Source organism: Tinamus guttatus, unplaced genomic scaffold, assembly GCF_059628265.1.
Source record: "Tinamus guttatus ecotype Peru unplaced genomic scaffold, ASM5962826v1 Tinamus_guttatus_pri_ptg000330l, whole genome shotgun sequence".
Taxonomy (NCBI): Eukaryota; Metazoa; Chordata; class Aves; order Tinamiformes; family Tinamidae; genus Tinamus; species Tinamus guttatus.
The window spans coordinates 2,190,693-2,207,160 of NW_028288864.1; the positions used below are offsets into that span (position 1 = coordinate 2,190,693).

The window sequence follows — 16,468 nt, forward strand, 5'->3', positions numbered from 1 at the left end:
CTAACCGGCTGCTCAAATGTTCTGCAAAGGGTGTTCACACGGAACAGAGGGCGAGTTCTCCTTCCCTCCAGAAGTTCCCGCTTTCCACAGGAAACCCTTGAGGTTTGCAGCAGCCAAGGAGCCTTCGCGCGGGCTCGGAGCCGTCCTCCCCGCGGCACCGCGGCGCTGCGGGAGGGCAGCGCGGCCCGCGGGCCGGGCCGGGGCGACGCCGCGACGAGCCGGGCTCTCTGCGGGGGCACCTGGAGCGCTGGGACACACAAACCGGCTGCGCGTGGAAACGAGGCCTCCGGAGGAGCCTGGGCACCGCCGGGAACAGCGCAGCACAGGAAGGGGGGTGATCAGCATCTTCTCTGGCCTGTCGCGGTTGTCTTGGCTTCCAACACGATCAAGTCAATGATGAGGGGAAAGGGGACTATTATTGTTATTATTATTATTATTAATTTTTTTTAGCATTTCAAATAAAACCATGTTGTGTTGTAAACAGAAGCTCGTTCCTCCGGTGTGCCCAGTCCCTTCTAAGGTTTATGCTTGAAGTGGGCTTCCACTGCAACACAGACCAGAAAGAGCAGAGTTAGAACAGGCACCACGACAACGCAGCTGGCATCGATCACCCTCATCCCAGCGCTGTGGACATCACCCCACGTGCAGGAAGGCTTCACATTAAGGAGGCAACTGTGAGACACCGTCCTCCTCTTCCAAATATGAACCCATCTGTAGGGACGGGCTTGGCCTCATCCCAAGGCAGGGAAAGAACTTCCTCACTCAGAGTGAACTGAAGGGAGAAAGAGGAGTTTTTCCACCCCCATCCCCCTTCCCATCCATCCTGCTCTCTGATGGGAAGTAAAATGGGACGAGTTTGTACTCCAGGCCCAGGGAGAACCCACCTGCATATTCCTGAGGCAGCATCGGCCGGCTTATCACCTTCTGAAAGGTCGTGATCCACTCCAGCTGGTCGTCCTCCGTCTCGCAGGCAAAGAGGAATTTCCTGTCGGGGGTGACGATGGTTATCCCGTGCTGCCAGTGATTCCCCTGCGTGGACGGCGGGAGCCCTTCCAGGACCTTGTAGCTGTTCTCCTTGCTCCCGATGAAGACCTCCCCCCTGGCGAAGGCGTCCTGGAGCAGAGCACAGCGAGGGGCAGCGCGCGCGGGCGCTCTCGGCACGGGGCCGCCCTCCTGCCCGGCCCCTGGCCCTTCTCCCTTACCAGGGGGTCTTTGAAGTACATGAGCCTCCGGTCGTCCATGGTGAACCACCGCTTCTTGAATCCCTCTGTTTGCTGCGGAGCCAACAAGCGAGACGTCACGCGCCGCAGCACGGCGGCTCCTTTCTCTCTAGACCCCACGCAGGAGTCCCGGGGTGCTGGGCTTGTTTCAGGGCCACGTGGAGACCCTGCTGGGCTGGGGGCGGTCACTGAAGGTGATTTTGGGTCTCCCTGCGGGGCTGGGATGGCTGGACAAACCTGTGGGAGCCGCCAGTGCCCTGGGGAACGGGGAGGTCTGTCTGCAGGATGTGTTAAGGTCACTTAGACACCCTAAATATTGGCTTGTGCCTCATCCCCACTCACTGCTGCTCCGCAGCTTGGCCTCAGCAACATCCTCGATTCCGGAGCTCTATATACAGAGTTTGCCTTATTTTTGTGTGTGCAAAGAATACCAAGAGAACAGCAACACCTCTTTCTTACAAACGTGGAGGTGCAAAAACCCCATGGTGAGTAATTGCAAACACTTGTATCTGGCCAGGACTTCCTAAATGAGCCTCTTCTAACCATGACCATTCTCTCTTCCTTCCCCCTTTCCCTTTTAAAAGGAGGAAAGAACTAAGAGGTCAATTTAGACACTGGCTCTGGCATTGGTAGAAACATTTACTCGAGTCTGAAGTGATGGCTTCAGCTATAAAGAAAAACAGAGAGAAGGAAAATCCCCAGACTGGGCCCTTATTAGGAGCTGCTCCATGAATCGGAAGCCAGGAGGTAACACGGAGCAGCTGGGAGCGGAGCGGCTGCCAGGGAACCCGGACTCACAGATGGGAATCACGTAAGAGTTGCACCATGTACAGGGAAACAGGGACTGCAGAAGGTCTCGTGTCCTACCTTTGGCCCCGTCTTCTCCATGTACCCTTCCTTCAGGTAGTTTCTGGAAAGCTTTGGCACCAGCTGGAGCAACCGCAGAGGAAAGAAGAGCACAGAGTGAGCGGGACGGAGCTGCGGGGCAGGCAGCAAAGAGCAGGTGGGAGCAATGGGAAGGGCCCCAGAGCAGCCCTCTCTAAACGCTCTTCTCAGCAGCAGCCGGGCAGCAAAGCCAAGAGCCCTGCGGGATCAAATCCCGCTTCGCTGATCTGTTCTGGTGACAAACCTGCCCCAAATCCCCTGGGAAAGAGCTGTGATCACCTGGCGAGGCTGTGATTTGCCTCAGGTAGGGCTGGAAAAAATGGAGCCCTTTCTGCAGGATCCTGCCGAGAGGGTTTCAGACCTGCTCCCACCACGTCCTGGCTCTGGTTCTTCTCCCAGTCCTTCAAACAGGACCCCTTCCACCAGCCCCAATGCATCTTTTGCTTTGAAACTTTATTAACACATGATGCCTGTGAACTCCCCCTTCCTGGAGATATTCCCGAGAATAATTACCAGTGCCTGGGATATTTTTAACGCTGCTGAGGGAAGATGAACCAGGAGCTGTGAGATCTTTGCAGATGCCTTTGAAAGTCTCTTGAAAAGAGACGAGGAGCTTCATGGACAAGCGGAGCTGACGGGGCTGCTGCAACACTCCTCTGCCTCCCCCGCCCGGGCCGCCTGCCTTTTACTTAAACAAGTTTTTAATGGCTCAGCTTTCGAAATCGAGCTCCTGCAACATGTATCGCTGTCCAAGAGAAGGCTCTGATCAGGCAGATATGTGCTTGAACAGAGAAGAAAAAAGCCCCAGAATACAAGGGAGAATCACAGAGCTGCTTTGTACCACGCCGGAGGATCCGCGTCTCCGGCTGGCAGGCAGCGCGCGGGGAGGCCCCTTGGCTCTATTTCCCCCATCTAACAACCAAAGAGATGGGGAAGATAAAAATATCAACAGCTCATCTCCCACCAGCGCAAGCGGGTGAACCAACCTACCTTCTCATTAACTGCTGGACAAAACAGGGTATTTTAAGTGGGTTTTCCTGGTGATTCTGTGCAGATGAGCCAACCCGTCCTCACAACATTAGAGGCTACGGAAACGGGGGGAAATGGTTCAAGGAAGGAGCGCATGGCCAGGGACTGCTGCAACAGGGGCTGCCGAGGCTCTTGTTGTGGTTTCTAGTGTTTACCTGCTTGCACAAAACGGTCTGCATCCTTCACGGGGCTGCCAGGCTGTGGGACCCTGCTCCTCCTCCCCTCGCTCTTGCCTTGGGCAAGGGCAAAACTTGCAATATTGCAATTTTGCACAGACACGGGTGGCTTCTGTCACCATTGCTCACACGCACGTGTCTTATTTTGAGCATGCAGGGCCGTGCACGGGGGAGCACACACGTTGCTGGCAGCTGCTGCACGCGGGCTCCACGTCCCATCGCAGCCCCTGCAGCCCTGCAGTTACAGATGCTGAAGAGCAGAGCCCTCTGCGAGCTTTCCAGCTTGTCAGATGGGTGCTAAAAATGAGTGTGTGTGTGTGGGGGGAAATAATGAAGGAAAACTCACGTCGGCATCGCTGGCTCCCGGGAATGCCACTTGTAAGTAATGAAACCGCGCTGCGCGAATGGCATTGAACCAATCCACGATCTCCTAGGAACGGGAAAGAAAAACCAGAGTGAGGACCGCGGAGCTGGCGCCCGCAAAACGAGGCGACGCCGCCGCGTTTCATCTCGCCCAGGGAGAACCAAACCGCAGGAGGCTCCGGCTGGACAACACGAGTTGTGGGAAGGGGAAGGTGCCCGGGAAGAGCATCCGAAAGCTCCACATCCTGCTCCACTCACCCAGCAGCTCCTGGCCACGCACAGGAGGCAAGATAGATGTTTCAGCACCTGATTCCCATTCAAACGCTGAGGCCTTTCCAACATATTCCAGTGTTTTCCTAAAACAGGCACCAATCCTTTCTTTCTGGTGCTTTATACCATACATCTGAGAGCATTCTGTGCAAAACTGATAACAATATTGAAGTCCTCACTGAATTTTGCAGATGTTCTGGCACTTCTTCCTTTTCTTGGCAAGAATTTCTTAGGCTGTGACTTTTTTTTTGCCCCCAGAATAGTGGGGATTTACTTGTTTGTTAGAAACTCATCCACTGATTCAGCTCTGGTGAGAATCGCAGAGCGCAACATCTTTTTGAGGGTTTCGCTAGGAAACGTCGTATTAACTTTGAGTAAGTGATCTGCACAGGGAGCTTTCAAATGCTGCGCTACGTTGAAGAGGAATGGGCAAATTCAACATACTTTGGCAGGAAGATGTTCCAGCTGCAGCTGGATGCTCAGCTGCTCCTTGGGCTGTTCTTAGCACACGTGAAGCACCTACTCCTCACACTAGGGACACCTCCAGCGAGCCAGGCTTGGTCTAAAATCAACACTCACATCCCTTTCAGGTGAGGCTGCTGCAGCACAGGAAAGGCCATATCAAAGCAGAAGTCAGGCTCCAGTAAGATTCACATTTTTACCTGGTTTAAAATGGTTGGAAAATAAAATTGGAGATCTCGGTTTTACAGAGTCGAATTTGAAATTCCTCAAAAATGGTCCGATGGGGCAAACACCCCTCAATTAAAGGATCAGGTGCTTTGCTTTGGTTTGTTAATGTAGGTCACTGACTTACCCTGTGCTCTGGGTGTCCCTGCTGGAGCAGGGGGGTTGGACTAGACGATCTCTAGAGGTCCCTTCCAATCTCAGCCCTTCTGTGATTCTGCGACTTCAAGTTGTGGGGGGGAAAAAAGCTATAAACAAGGACCTGTTTCAGCAAACGCTGACCCGCGTGTCGGAGGTTTGATCACCACTTGCTTCTCTACCTGAGCAGCTGAGCAGAGCCCGGAGAGCAGCAGGAGGAACAGGGCTCTAAAATTAACACCACTGCTTAAGGGAAGGGGCACTTTGCAACTTTCTTTCCACAAACCTGTGCTTGCGGACGTATTCCCAGAAGGCTCACTTGCTAAAAATGTCCCAAATTTCCTGTGCGCGTAACTATGAGCCATACTGCAGTGAGGAGACTGCAGCTGATGTATTAAACAGCAGAGAACTGCTCAGTGGTTTTAGACAGGCCGATAACTTCTCATTAGCAGATTCCTTTCACTGCTCAATGTCTCAGAGCGAGCAGAGGGAAAGAATGACTGGAAGCAGCTTCACAAGGGCTCTTCTAGGCTCCCAACCTCTTCTTAATGCAAGTGCTGGCTCCCTGCCCACCCAGTCCCTGCCCTGGTCGGAAGCCTCTCACATTGCAAAGAGCAGATGAACAACCCTGCACCAATACGCAGCTTCTCGCTGTACCTGCTGCCTCCAACTGCTCCAGATCCCGGGAGCTGCAGCCCTGGACCCCACGACAGCAGGAAACGCAGGCAGGGATGGAGGGCAGGGTCCCACTGCAGCTCTCCACGCGGCTCCGGAGGCGGCTGGAGACCGGAGTCCTGTAGAGGGAGCTTCAGCCTCGGACAGGATCTCGGCGCGGTGGCTGCGAGGGCTTCCCGACTGCACATCCCGCAGCCCGTTCACGCATCCAGGCGGTTTGGCCGCACAGCCCCTAGGACACATCCCTTTCCAGCCTCACGGCTCTCCTCGCCTCCCAGCCATGCTCTGGTCATCTTGCAAACAGCTCAACTCCGTTACTTCTGCATTTGGGGTAATTTCTATAGCCATTTTCAATGTAAAAAGGGTCGTGATTGTGCATCACCATCTCCCAGTGTCTAGATGGAGACCTGGGGGCAGGTGCAGGAACTCCGTCTCCAAAGGCTTTTGGTGACACACAGCCCCCAGCTCCCCCCGGCTGCGGGAACCTCCCTGCCCCACGCTTGGCCACGGCCCCATGGCCGTTTCAGCGAGGGTTATGGCTCCACTCACAGGTTCCTGGTGGCAACAGGGGTCTTCCTGCCGCTGCTGCCAACACGAGGCCAGAGCAACTCCGCTGGGGCCCGCGGGGTTTGAGCGGGAGTTCAGACCAGCGAGTCCTCCCTGGGCTGGACTTCGCAGACCACAGGGGCTGCTGGCAGAGAGGTCATTGTCCTAAATCCAAACGTAAATGACAGCGAACTGCTGATCCCACTGCTGGCCCGGCCTTCCTGCACGCACCTCTCGGCACCGGGGCCAAGGACGTCTCTCTTCTGGGCCGGGCGGCTTCTCAGAGGGACGTGTCCTGCACGGGAACCAGCGCCTCCTCCTCCTCTTTAATTTAAATTGTGTCCAAGGAGGGAGCTGATGGCAAATCGAGCTATTGCTGTGTTACACCAGCACCTGGCAACGGGGGCTGCCTGCTCCACGGGACCTGCACACCTCCTCGCTCAGAGAGCAGGGAGGGAGAGCAAATCCAAGATGGGAATAAAGCCAGGTGATGTAGGTCAGTACAAACATGTATATTTGCCTTTTGGAAAGCACAAGATGAGCACAGAAACAGCCAATCCCTCACTTCTCTTTCAATCCAAGTTGTTCCCCGTTTGCAAGCCCTTAGATCAAACCTGCTCAGCTCTCCTTCCTCCGTTCACCCTGTCTCTGCTGGATGCAGAGGGGCTTGTCTCAGAAAAGCCTCTTTCCCCTAAGTCTTGCAGCGAGCGGAGAAACAGCAATTCCTTTTCCAGGGGGAGAAGAAGGGAGCACCTGCCCCTCCTTCCAAAGGGGCAGTGCCAAAAGCCACTCAAATCCCTGCCTCCTGCTGTCTGCTGCCAAGCAGCACCCACGACCCAGCTCCACCTTGGCCAGGTTTCCGAACAGAACCAAATCCCCTGCTCTGCTCAAACCCTCCCAGAAAGTTGTTTCTCTTCCTTTCCACTTGCTTCCTATTATTTTGAAGACCAAGTCTGCAGCCTTTGTGCTTGGAAGCCCAGAGGCCAGGGCATGACAGCTATGGGTGAAGCTGGTTGTGCAGCCCTGCGCGGCTGGAGCAAAGTTTGGTGCGACGTGGCCAGGGGCTCTGCGGAGCATCAATCCCGCAGGACCTCACCCAAACCCTCCTCATTACCTCCACACTCTCACCTTGCCATCTTCATGATAGACAAAGATGTTCCTTGTGCTGTTGTCTTTCAAGTAAGTGATCTGCAGTCCATGCGGGTTCCCTATTTTTGCAGGCTGGAAAGTCGCATTTAAGTGTTCAATCTTCATAATCGCTTTGGGTTCTTTTGCCTGGAAAACACAGTTCAGTGAGCAAACACCTGAAAATCAGCTTTCAAACAAGTAAGCAGTTCACTCTGGCAAAAAAAGGAAAAAAAAAGATTGAGGCCATTAGTTAAAAAATGACCAGCCCCCTAACCTGCCTGATGTTAGCATAACAGATTTTTTCAGAGCCAATGACAACTGGTTTCTGACAGCCTAGGAAACACTTTTTCCATTTTGGAAATTCAGCAGAGTTGATATAATGTTCAGAAAAGGGAGAACAATTCCAGCCTAGAAGCAGGATGGATGGACGTGTTCTTAAAGGCAGCATTTTGTGCTGTACACACAGTTATTTCCGCAAGCCTCCTCTTTTCAATTGTCTCCCAACTCCTACATCTCCTCCAGCCTTTTTGTCTCATGCTAAATGGCAATATTTACACCTGGATGACCCCCATTAAAGGAGAACTAAAAATGCTCAGCCAGACAAAAAGATAGCAGATTTCTAACTAACAGGCCAGGACACTCTGCATCTCAAGCACCCGCTGTCATTTTGTCCTTGTCTTAGAAGGGCCAAACATTTTGCTGCCATTCTGGGTGTTAGGCTGGACACCCCATGCCCATTTCCACGCCAGCCCCATCCTCTCACACCAGCTATTGGCCTCGGACCTGGCTCTGCAGTTTGCATCCAGGCTGGGTACTCTCCTGAGAGAGAAACCACATGCACCCTGCAGGGAGGCTGAGCCCATCCGTGAGTCTGGATCGAGCCCTTGAGAGCACCAGTCCCACCTGCAGCTCTCAAACTTCTGCAGTGCACTTTGCCTCCCTACAAAATACGTCTAAAAATTTAGTACCCTTCTAAGACTGCACAGAGAAGTGAAGTGCCAAACGTGAGTAAAACGTCTCGAGCAATAAAGATTATGCTCTTGACAACACCAGTTTTAGGCCACCCTGAGCCTCCTGATTTATTCCTGAAATTAAGGAGATGAAGCCATCCCTGAAAACCAATTCCTGCCCGCTGAGAGGCCATGAATCAACCCGGACACGAAGGCAGCAGTCCCCAGACAGCAGCACTTGAGGTATGAGTGGGAAAGGCTCTAACTTCCTGCAAGCCAGGTGGCATCTGGACATGTTTATAACTCTTTATTCTACTTTAATAGAGACACAACCTTATGGATCTTTTTAAAGGGACTTAACCAGCTTTATGGTTTTGGGATCTGACTAGGTTCGAAGCTCTGCTCCTTGGGTGCTTGGGCAGTTGGTCCTTCTTGGCTGGAGGAGGCCAGGACCAGCGCAGGGAGCCGCTCCGAGCGGGCAGTTGTCCCAGCAGGGCTGGTTATCGCAGTCAAGGCTGCAGCTGGAAAGCTGCGTTACCCGCAGCCTGACGTGGCACCTGCAGCATCAAGAAACACGACCACGAGCACCAAGAAGCAGAAGATGACTCCTAACTAGAACCACTTGTGCCGCTGCACGAGCTCCTGCACCGCTGGGGAAGGCTGGTGGCAGAGGGGACCAGGGCCCCCCACGGATGGATCCCCCGTGGCACAGTCCCACGATGGCCCCTGCATCCCGCAAGGCAAGGCAGCGACAGCAGCTGTCTTTCTGGGTGACTGTTCTCGAGCTTTTGCTGTGATTGGGGTGCTACACAAACACCTCTCACTGTCACTGCCATGAGCCTGACCCGCACCATGGCCCGAGGTCTTGCAGCAAAGATGGTCACACGGACAGACTGCGGCACCGAGCGCCCAGCAGAAGTCCCTGCCCTAGAGAAGATGCAAGAGCAACTTCAGGAACCTGGGGACTTGACGTGGGATGAAAGCTGCCGTGGGTGACCAGGGTGGGGAAATCCCAGAAAAGAGGATGTGTCCGGACAGTGCAGTTCCCATTGCGGCTCTGGCTGACAACAAGGTAGAGCAGCTTCAAACTGCTCAAGCAGTTAATAGCAACTGGATCAGGGCTGCTGGGACTTTCACTTCTCCCTCGGTAATGACTGTCTCTCCTGCCCACAACACACAACGGCACCACACACACGAAACGGGACAGGATGACAGTGCTGTCCGTTTAGGCTGGTGGCTGGGACTGCAGAAGTGTGGTGGATATTTCCCGCCTGGTGTGGCCAAAGACTCCCCGAAACAACGCAATGATTGTGCAAAGTACTTTAGAACACTTGCGGGTGGTTTGGTCTGGGCCACTGCCACTGTTTTATTGGAGCCTGTGGCTTGTCACAGGAAGCTTCTACCCCTAACATGGCCCTTGCACAAAATGGTGTCAAATCTGGAAAATGGCACAAGAGATTTAGCAGAAGACAGTGGATGGAGGGAGGGAGGACAGACAACAGTCCTGGTACTGATGGTCCATCCTGACTCACCTTCTGTCCCAGCAGGGCCTCCACACCCCACTGCTGACACCACAAACCAAGAGGGCCAACAGTCCAGTGTACCTACACCGTGCAGAGCTGCACTTCTACCACCCCACACAGGCCTGGGGAGCCAGCAAGGCTGGGGTTGATCAACTTTCTACCTTAAGAAAAAGCTTGTCAGAAAAAGGGCAAGTGCAATTTTCATATCTCACTTACAATAGATGAAATCTGCTCTGGGAAAAAGGCAAAATGCTTCCATAGCTGACCCTGGAATGGAAGAACTCAGAGCCAGCGCTGGGAAAAACCCCTTCACCAATGTTTTAAAAAAACTGCCTTTTTCACTTTAAAAGGTAACAGAGCAGGAATGTGTAAAGTGGTCACTGAGGGTGTCTCACCACGATTGCAGAGCAAGAGCAGCTGCAGGGCCACATCCTATTAAAGAGACTGGCCCCTCACCCTAGAGCAAGCAGCGACCTGGCCATTAGGAAATCTCTGTGACTCTGTATAATGGTGGCCTGGAATGGTCTGTTCAAAAATGCCCATTCAGGTGTGATCCCCTGAACCCATACAGCAACCCCAGGAACTCACGTCGTTTTTGTTGAAGTACTTCAGGGCACCTTCCCTCTCCGATAACACGAATTTTCGGCTCAAGAACTGTCCGTTGTCACGTCCTCTCTTCCACAGAAATCCTTCTCGGTATCCTGCAGCAGAAAGGAATTGCTGAGAATCAGGAATAAAATATCACAGAGCTGCCTTCAGTGTCCTTTGGCTGGGGAATGGGCTGAGTCCAGCTCAGAGCTCCCATTGGAGCCATCCCAAGGACCCGCTCCATTTCCCTGGATATCGGTGCTGCAGAGGGACTGGCTGCTCCTGAGGAATGCTATTTAGAGTAAGCGTGCCTTCCTTAAAAGTCAAAACAGCCAGAGGAAGAGAAGGAAAAGGAAAGAACCTAAGCTCTAAGATGTGAACCCTTCAAAGAAGAAACTCAGTTACAACTTGTTACTGCCGGCATCTACAACACGCAACAGGCAGAACGCACAAAGTATCTTGCAACAAGCTTAACTGACATCCCTGTTTTAATATGCTCCAAAAATAAAGACATCCCAGGAACTCTCCACTACAAGCTTTGCGATTAACACAGTGATTAACACAGCACAGCACTTCCACTTTCTTCCATCTATTTAAAACATAATTATATATAAACCCCACTGAAAAAGCGTAGCCTTTCTCTCAGTTTCACTCGTTTTAGGCTTTTGTTATTGGTTCTGAGAACTAGGATTTGAAAGTTTTATAATGTCTTGCAGCTAAGTAACTAAACCCTTCTTAACACCAAAAGCGGCTCTGGAATCAGCACCTCTGTGTGCACGTGCAGGATGCACCAAGGAGGTACAGAAATTCCTTGTTCAACCCATTTTCCAGACAGTTGTCCATCCTCATGCAGGATTTATTTAAACCACAGGAAAAAAAAAAAAGAAAAAAAGAAAAAGAGATGTGCAAAACCCCCTCAACACTGACTCTGTTGGTACGGGCTGCATAAAATATTTCCATGTGACAAAAACCTAAAGCCAAATATAAAAATAAAATAATAAAAAGCACAAACGCACATGCATTTAAAAATTAGAAAAGACAGAAAGGAGTGACACAGACAACTGCTGCAACTGCTAACGAAACCAAAGGTGCCCATCTAGCTAAACGTGTCTTTGCTGATTGACAAAATACCTGCTGCTTCTGCCTATGGTGAGGAAGCCCAACGTTTTCTGCAGATCCCCCAAGAGGCCTTTCCTGGCCATTAGACAAAGCTGCTAGTGTCTGGCATAAATAAACACCCTGCTAAAGGCTGTTGCTAATGGTGGCTGCTGACTGGAGGACATCGTACATCCAAGGCGCACACGAGGCTGCTGGAAGGCAGCGCTGCTCTTAACATGCTGCAGATGTGAGCGGCGGGAGGGCTTGAAGCTGCTGGCAGCTTCTCCCTTGCTGTTTTCTTCTGCGTGGGCCCTGTGTTGCAGCAGAGCTTTGTTATAAACGTGGGGCCGCCCCGCTCTGCTCCCTCCTGCCCCATAACCCTGCAAACGCCACCACAAACGTCAGCTCGGGGTGCTCCGCTCCCACCGGCTTCAGGGAGACTTCACCAGAACTTAGAGCAGAACTTACCGATCCAGTCAACTGAATGATGAATTCAAGTCCATACAAACCCAAGCTACAGGTTTGTTATATAGTTTTCTTTCTGCTGAGAAGACACAACTCACTTGCAGGAGACACTTGTAATATTAGGAAGAGGAGTCCACAGCAAGAATTATCCAAATTACCCCACTCCAAAATTCAAGCAAGGGGAAGCAGCCATTCGAGCAGCCAGGAAAGCCACTAACCCAAACCAAGGGGCAGCAGCATTTCACAAGGGAGCCCAAAAGGCACCAAGTGATGCCCCAGGACCATCATCACCTCCACGGTGTGAATTAATGCTCTTTCTGGGGATGTGAAGCCCTGGGAGATCCGCACCCCTCTCCTTGTGGCCGCAGACCTGCGGGCCGGACGCGATGCCTGGCCCAGACGTTTACGAAACACGAGTTTTGCTTAACATGAGGCAGCCGCTTCCTGGCTCCCGAGGGCCGCTCTGCCGAGGGGCAGAACGTGAAGCAGCTCATGCCCAAAGCCGCGCTGTGCGGTGCAGAAAGCAGGGGTGATTCCTGCAGGGCGCCAGTCCCCAGCGCGCAGCCCCGCGGAGCAGAGCGCTCCAGCAGCCCCTTCCATTCGCTGCGGCACGCCGGAGAGGCGGCTTCGGAGCTGTCGGCAGCCGCGTGCGGAGACTCCAGCACCGCCGGGAGACCGGGCCAGGCTGGGCTTGGAGCCGAGTAAGAGACCCGCACGTAGGACAGCGACAGCTCCAAATGTGAGGTGAAATGGAGGGAAAGCCCGTGGTTTTCCTTCCAAAATCCCCACCTAGGGCCCATCCAGTTGGGCAGTGAGTGTCCCCGCAGGGGCTCAGCACCACCCGCTCGGGCTGTTGGTCTCATTCACTCGTGGGTCTCGAGTGTTTCATCACAGACATCTCACTGGCATCAGGTCTACCAGGTGGATGCTTCAGTCACTTGATATTAATTTGCCCCCTTCTCCACTCCCTCTTTGGTGATTTTTCTTAATATTAAGGGTTAAAGAGTGAAACCATTCCGCATTTTCCCAAACAAGATCTTGAATAATGTCAAATTTGCAAATTTCACCTAGCTTCTCCCACTGGCAGGTGGGTTTCACACGAAGCTCAGGGAGGCTGGTGACCTGCCCAGGACAAAACCATGCACCAGTGTCAAAGTCAGATTGCAAACCTCAGCTTCCCTGCCCTCCCATATAGGGACATTTTTATCATTTTCACCTCCTCTCTCCAACTCCTTGTGGCAAAACACAGGATGTGAATTCCATTCCCCAGGAGAAACAGAGGAGAAAACCCTAAGTGCTATCCCTTTCCTTAGTTCACACACCAGCTCTCTCCAGAACATCTCTGCAAAAGAGCTCCTGGCTGCTCTGACGAAGCCAGCTGCTAATTTTGCCCTACTTGGCTATGGATCTTCATGAACCTTTGCTTGCTTCTTTTCTTCCTTCCTTCCTTCAGGGCTGTGTACTCAGGAGCTGCTCTGCTCTGCCCAAGTCTGCTGTCTGCACTCCTGTCAACACTGCTGGCCCTAACCGTGATGGATTGGACTTGAACTGAACGTGAACTCACCCAGGCTCCCCAGGCAAAGAGCTTGTCGGCAAGACACGTCCTCAACGTCTGGACCTAAAAAACTTGAAAATAGCTAGAGAAGAGTTGCAGAGATGATCCCCAGTGTCTACCTAAACCAGCTCTCCTCATCCCTGTGGGCTGCGCTGCCTTAGCTTTGTATTCAGAGACATTTGGACAAATTCTGACCTTGCCTTGACGACGGCTGCTCTGCTTCACGGTCCCCAGCTCAGTCCTGCCCACCTGTCCCCAGGTGCAGGGCTTGACCACGAGCACCCTCCGATGCAGAGCTGCGGGTCCCGGCCCACGGGCTCTCCTTAAAGGAATTGCTCCTGGGTTAAGGCAATGGCTCTGCAGGCACTGAGTTTTCTTCAGCCCTTAAGCTGTCTGCTAAGGAGAAAAATTGATCGCTTGCTCTTGTGGGTAGCTCTGGCACAAACCTGTGACATTTATATATATATAAAAAAACACTGCATAGTTGTGACGAAGTTGGCCAATAAAAGGCATGTAGCATCACCTGAAACCATCCAGCCAGAATGGGTATTTTTGAGCCATTACTTAGTTTCCAAGGTCAAATAGCAGATAAAATTCTACTGGGGAAAGAAAACTGGGTCACTAAACTGCTTCACCAAAAAGAAGCTGCGAGAGAGCCCTGGGTTAGCTCAGGATTGTTATGTCTGAACCCCAGGTAGGGATTTTTGAAGGAATAAAGGGCTTTTCCTCCATTGTGCCCGACTTCTCCAAGCCAAATGCCTACGAACAGCAGCAGCCAAGGGGAGCTCCCCTCCGCGCCGGCCGTCCCACCGTGCAGGAGCCACGAGGAAGCCCCGTCAAGGACGGTCGGGCCAGCGCAGACACCTTCCCATCCGACTTCCCCAGAGCTTTGCTCAGATTCCCTCTCTAAAACCTTGGGCATTGCTACCTCCCCACCTCAGAAAGCCACTATGGTGTTCAGTTAATGATGCCTTCCCTTTTTCTTTTTCTGGGAATTTGGAACACAAGAAGGACAAGTATTTTGTTTCAAGCTTTTGTTCTTGGAGAAAAAAAAAGTTGTGAGAGAGGGACAACCAGATTCAGTGGCTTGAAAGAACATTTATGCATGGACTTTTCTTTCTCTCATGTGTAGGAAAGCATTATAAACCTGGGATTAAACTGCATCTGCTCAGTCCCTTTGGCACATTTGTTCTGCAAACAGGTATCAGAACTGCTTGTTCCCATGAAGTTCCAGCCTCAGCAGTAAAACCAAGCCTGATGCAAGGCTTTTAGGAGCAGCACATTAATACACGCAATATACATAGAGCACAGCACAAAGCCAGAGAGCACTCTGATTCTTTCCTTCTGGTTTCACTGCAAGACAACACACTGAAGGCTGAAATAGAGGAAAAAAGAAGGTATTGGTACATGTAATCACATATTTATGGGGTTTGAGCTGGCCACCTCCACCTACAGAAATAGATTTGCTTTCCTCAGAGCAGTCAGGCAAAGTGCGGTGACCCCAATCCACAGCTTTGGAGATGAACAGGAAGATTTAAGCGCAACAACATCACTTCACTGCTAAAATTACAGAGTATATATTGCTGCTTCTGCTGTGTGTCAGAAGCCTAGCAGTCTGCTAATATTATCATAAGATGTTAATTAAACTAGAGCAGTAGGTAGGTAGTGACTGCAGATGATGTGTCTGCTTTTTCTGTGAGGTTGAGGAATTGCATAATTATGTGAAGCAGTTGACTGGAGAATCCCTGACATATCAGACTACAAGTGACACTGAACGTCGCATCCTCGTTTTAGCAGAAAGGGACTGCAGAATAATTCCATCAGGAAAAGCCATGCTGCCCACAAAGCAGTATGCTGGACCAAGAGGAAGGCACATGCTAAGTGCAGATGCTGTTGCAAAAAGCTGTAAATTTCCTGTCCTGCTGCATCAGTTTAAATCATTGGGTTTAATTGCTCTATGCTGTAAATGTAATTTCTTTCCACAGCATTGAGCCACCAGCAACACAAAATATTTCAGTGGCTTCAATTTGATTTTTTTTAAAGTGTTTGCATTCCAATCAAAAACTAAAACATTTAATGAGAAATCTTCTTATCGAGTGAGAATGCCACCGTTTGTCCAGAGACAAAGTCATCCACCCAACAAACAGGGACAGTCCTCTGAAGGAGCAAGGCTCTCAGTCAACTGAGTCTGCAGGGTCAGCTGGACCACTGCTCTCCTGCATGATACCAACTTATTCTTCCCTGGCTGTAGCTCATAATGTCCCTGCAAATACTGTATACTCACCTCTGGGTAAACATACACACCGTTTACTCCAAGTTCCCCAGTGCACATATTGTGCGTATCTGCATCCAAGTGTACCAGAGATGTCAGCATTCACGAGGAGAGAAGAGGGCACCTCAGAGGTTTGCTAGCAAGATACGAATCTTTTCCTGCTAGTCAAGCTGCACGGTCCAGGCGAGAAGCAACCAGGAACTGCCACTGCTCTCGCGCGGCTCAGGGCTTTGCAAACTGAAGTCTCCGCACGGCACCGATGAGCGATGCCGAGTGATGCTGCAGCCAGCTGGTCTCTTTGCCCGGGAAGCAGAGGTGGGAGCAGCTGGAGACGCACCGGAGCCCGGGGGGTGCCTGGTGGCTCTCGCACTCTCCATCCGCCGGCTGCCGCCCGGGCAGGCTCTGCAGCCCTCGCGTCGCTCCAGGCTCAGCGAACGCAGCCCAGGGCTGCCCGTTTGCCCAGGCACCGGCACCAGCCATTTTCTTACGCACGCACCATTTTCAAGAAGTGAATTTCCCAGCTCTTAATCAATCGGTCCTCTCCTAATGAGCATTTAACATGCAAATTACCTTTCCTAAAGGCCATTTTGCAGAAAAGGGTTTCCTGTTGCCATGCAGTCTGCCTCCGCCGCCTTCCAGGAGCTCATAAAACAATTACTGTCCTGCTGCATTGCAGCTATGGATGCAAGCAGCTGATTAGATTGATAGCTTCCACGATACCCGATTAACCCACTCCCTCCACAAATGATTGACTTAATCAAAGGCAATTAGTGCTTGAAGAGCTACATCACACCAAGAGCCAGGCTCCCGAACATGGTAGAAATACCACATTACAGACTTCTCCTCGGCCTTCTGGGGGAAGGCATCGTTATTAATGTTCAGTTCAGTGCTGGAAATACCTGA

General features: G+C 51.9%; 1 protein-coding gene across 2 annotated transcripts in view; it reads right to left on the reverse strand.

Annotated features, from left to right (window-relative positions):
* Nucleotides 1-329: 329 nt before the first annotated feature.
* The window catches only part of ADAP1 (ArfGAP with dual PH domains 1), a 54,835-nt gene continuing 38,696 nt past the window's right edge, over nucleotides 330-16,468 (reverse strand). The window contains exons 5-12 of one of the 2 annotated variants that reach the window (XM_088529451.1): nucleotides 10,176-10,288; nucleotides 7,115-7,261; nucleotides 3,657-3,740; nucleotides 2,088-2,150; nucleotides 1,203-1,274; nucleotides 1,060-1,113; nucleotides 885-985; nucleotides 330-544 (exon numbers count right to left, since the gene is read on the reverse strand). In XM_088529451.1, the coding sequence (XP_088385577.1) occupies nucleotides 523-544; nucleotides 885-985; nucleotides 1,060-1,113; nucleotides 1,203-1,274; nucleotides 2,088-2,150; nucleotides 3,657-3,740; nucleotides 7,115-7,261; nucleotides 10,176-10,288 (656 nt within the window). In that variant the 3' untranslated portion in view covers nucleotides 330-522. Of the gene's footprint in view, nucleotides 545-884; nucleotides 1,114-1,202; nucleotides 1,275-2,087; nucleotides 2,151-3,656; nucleotides 3,741-7,114; nucleotides 7,262-10,175; nucleotides 10,289-16,468 lie in introns of both variants that reach the window. The other variant, XM_088529450.1, reaches the window with a different exon arrangement.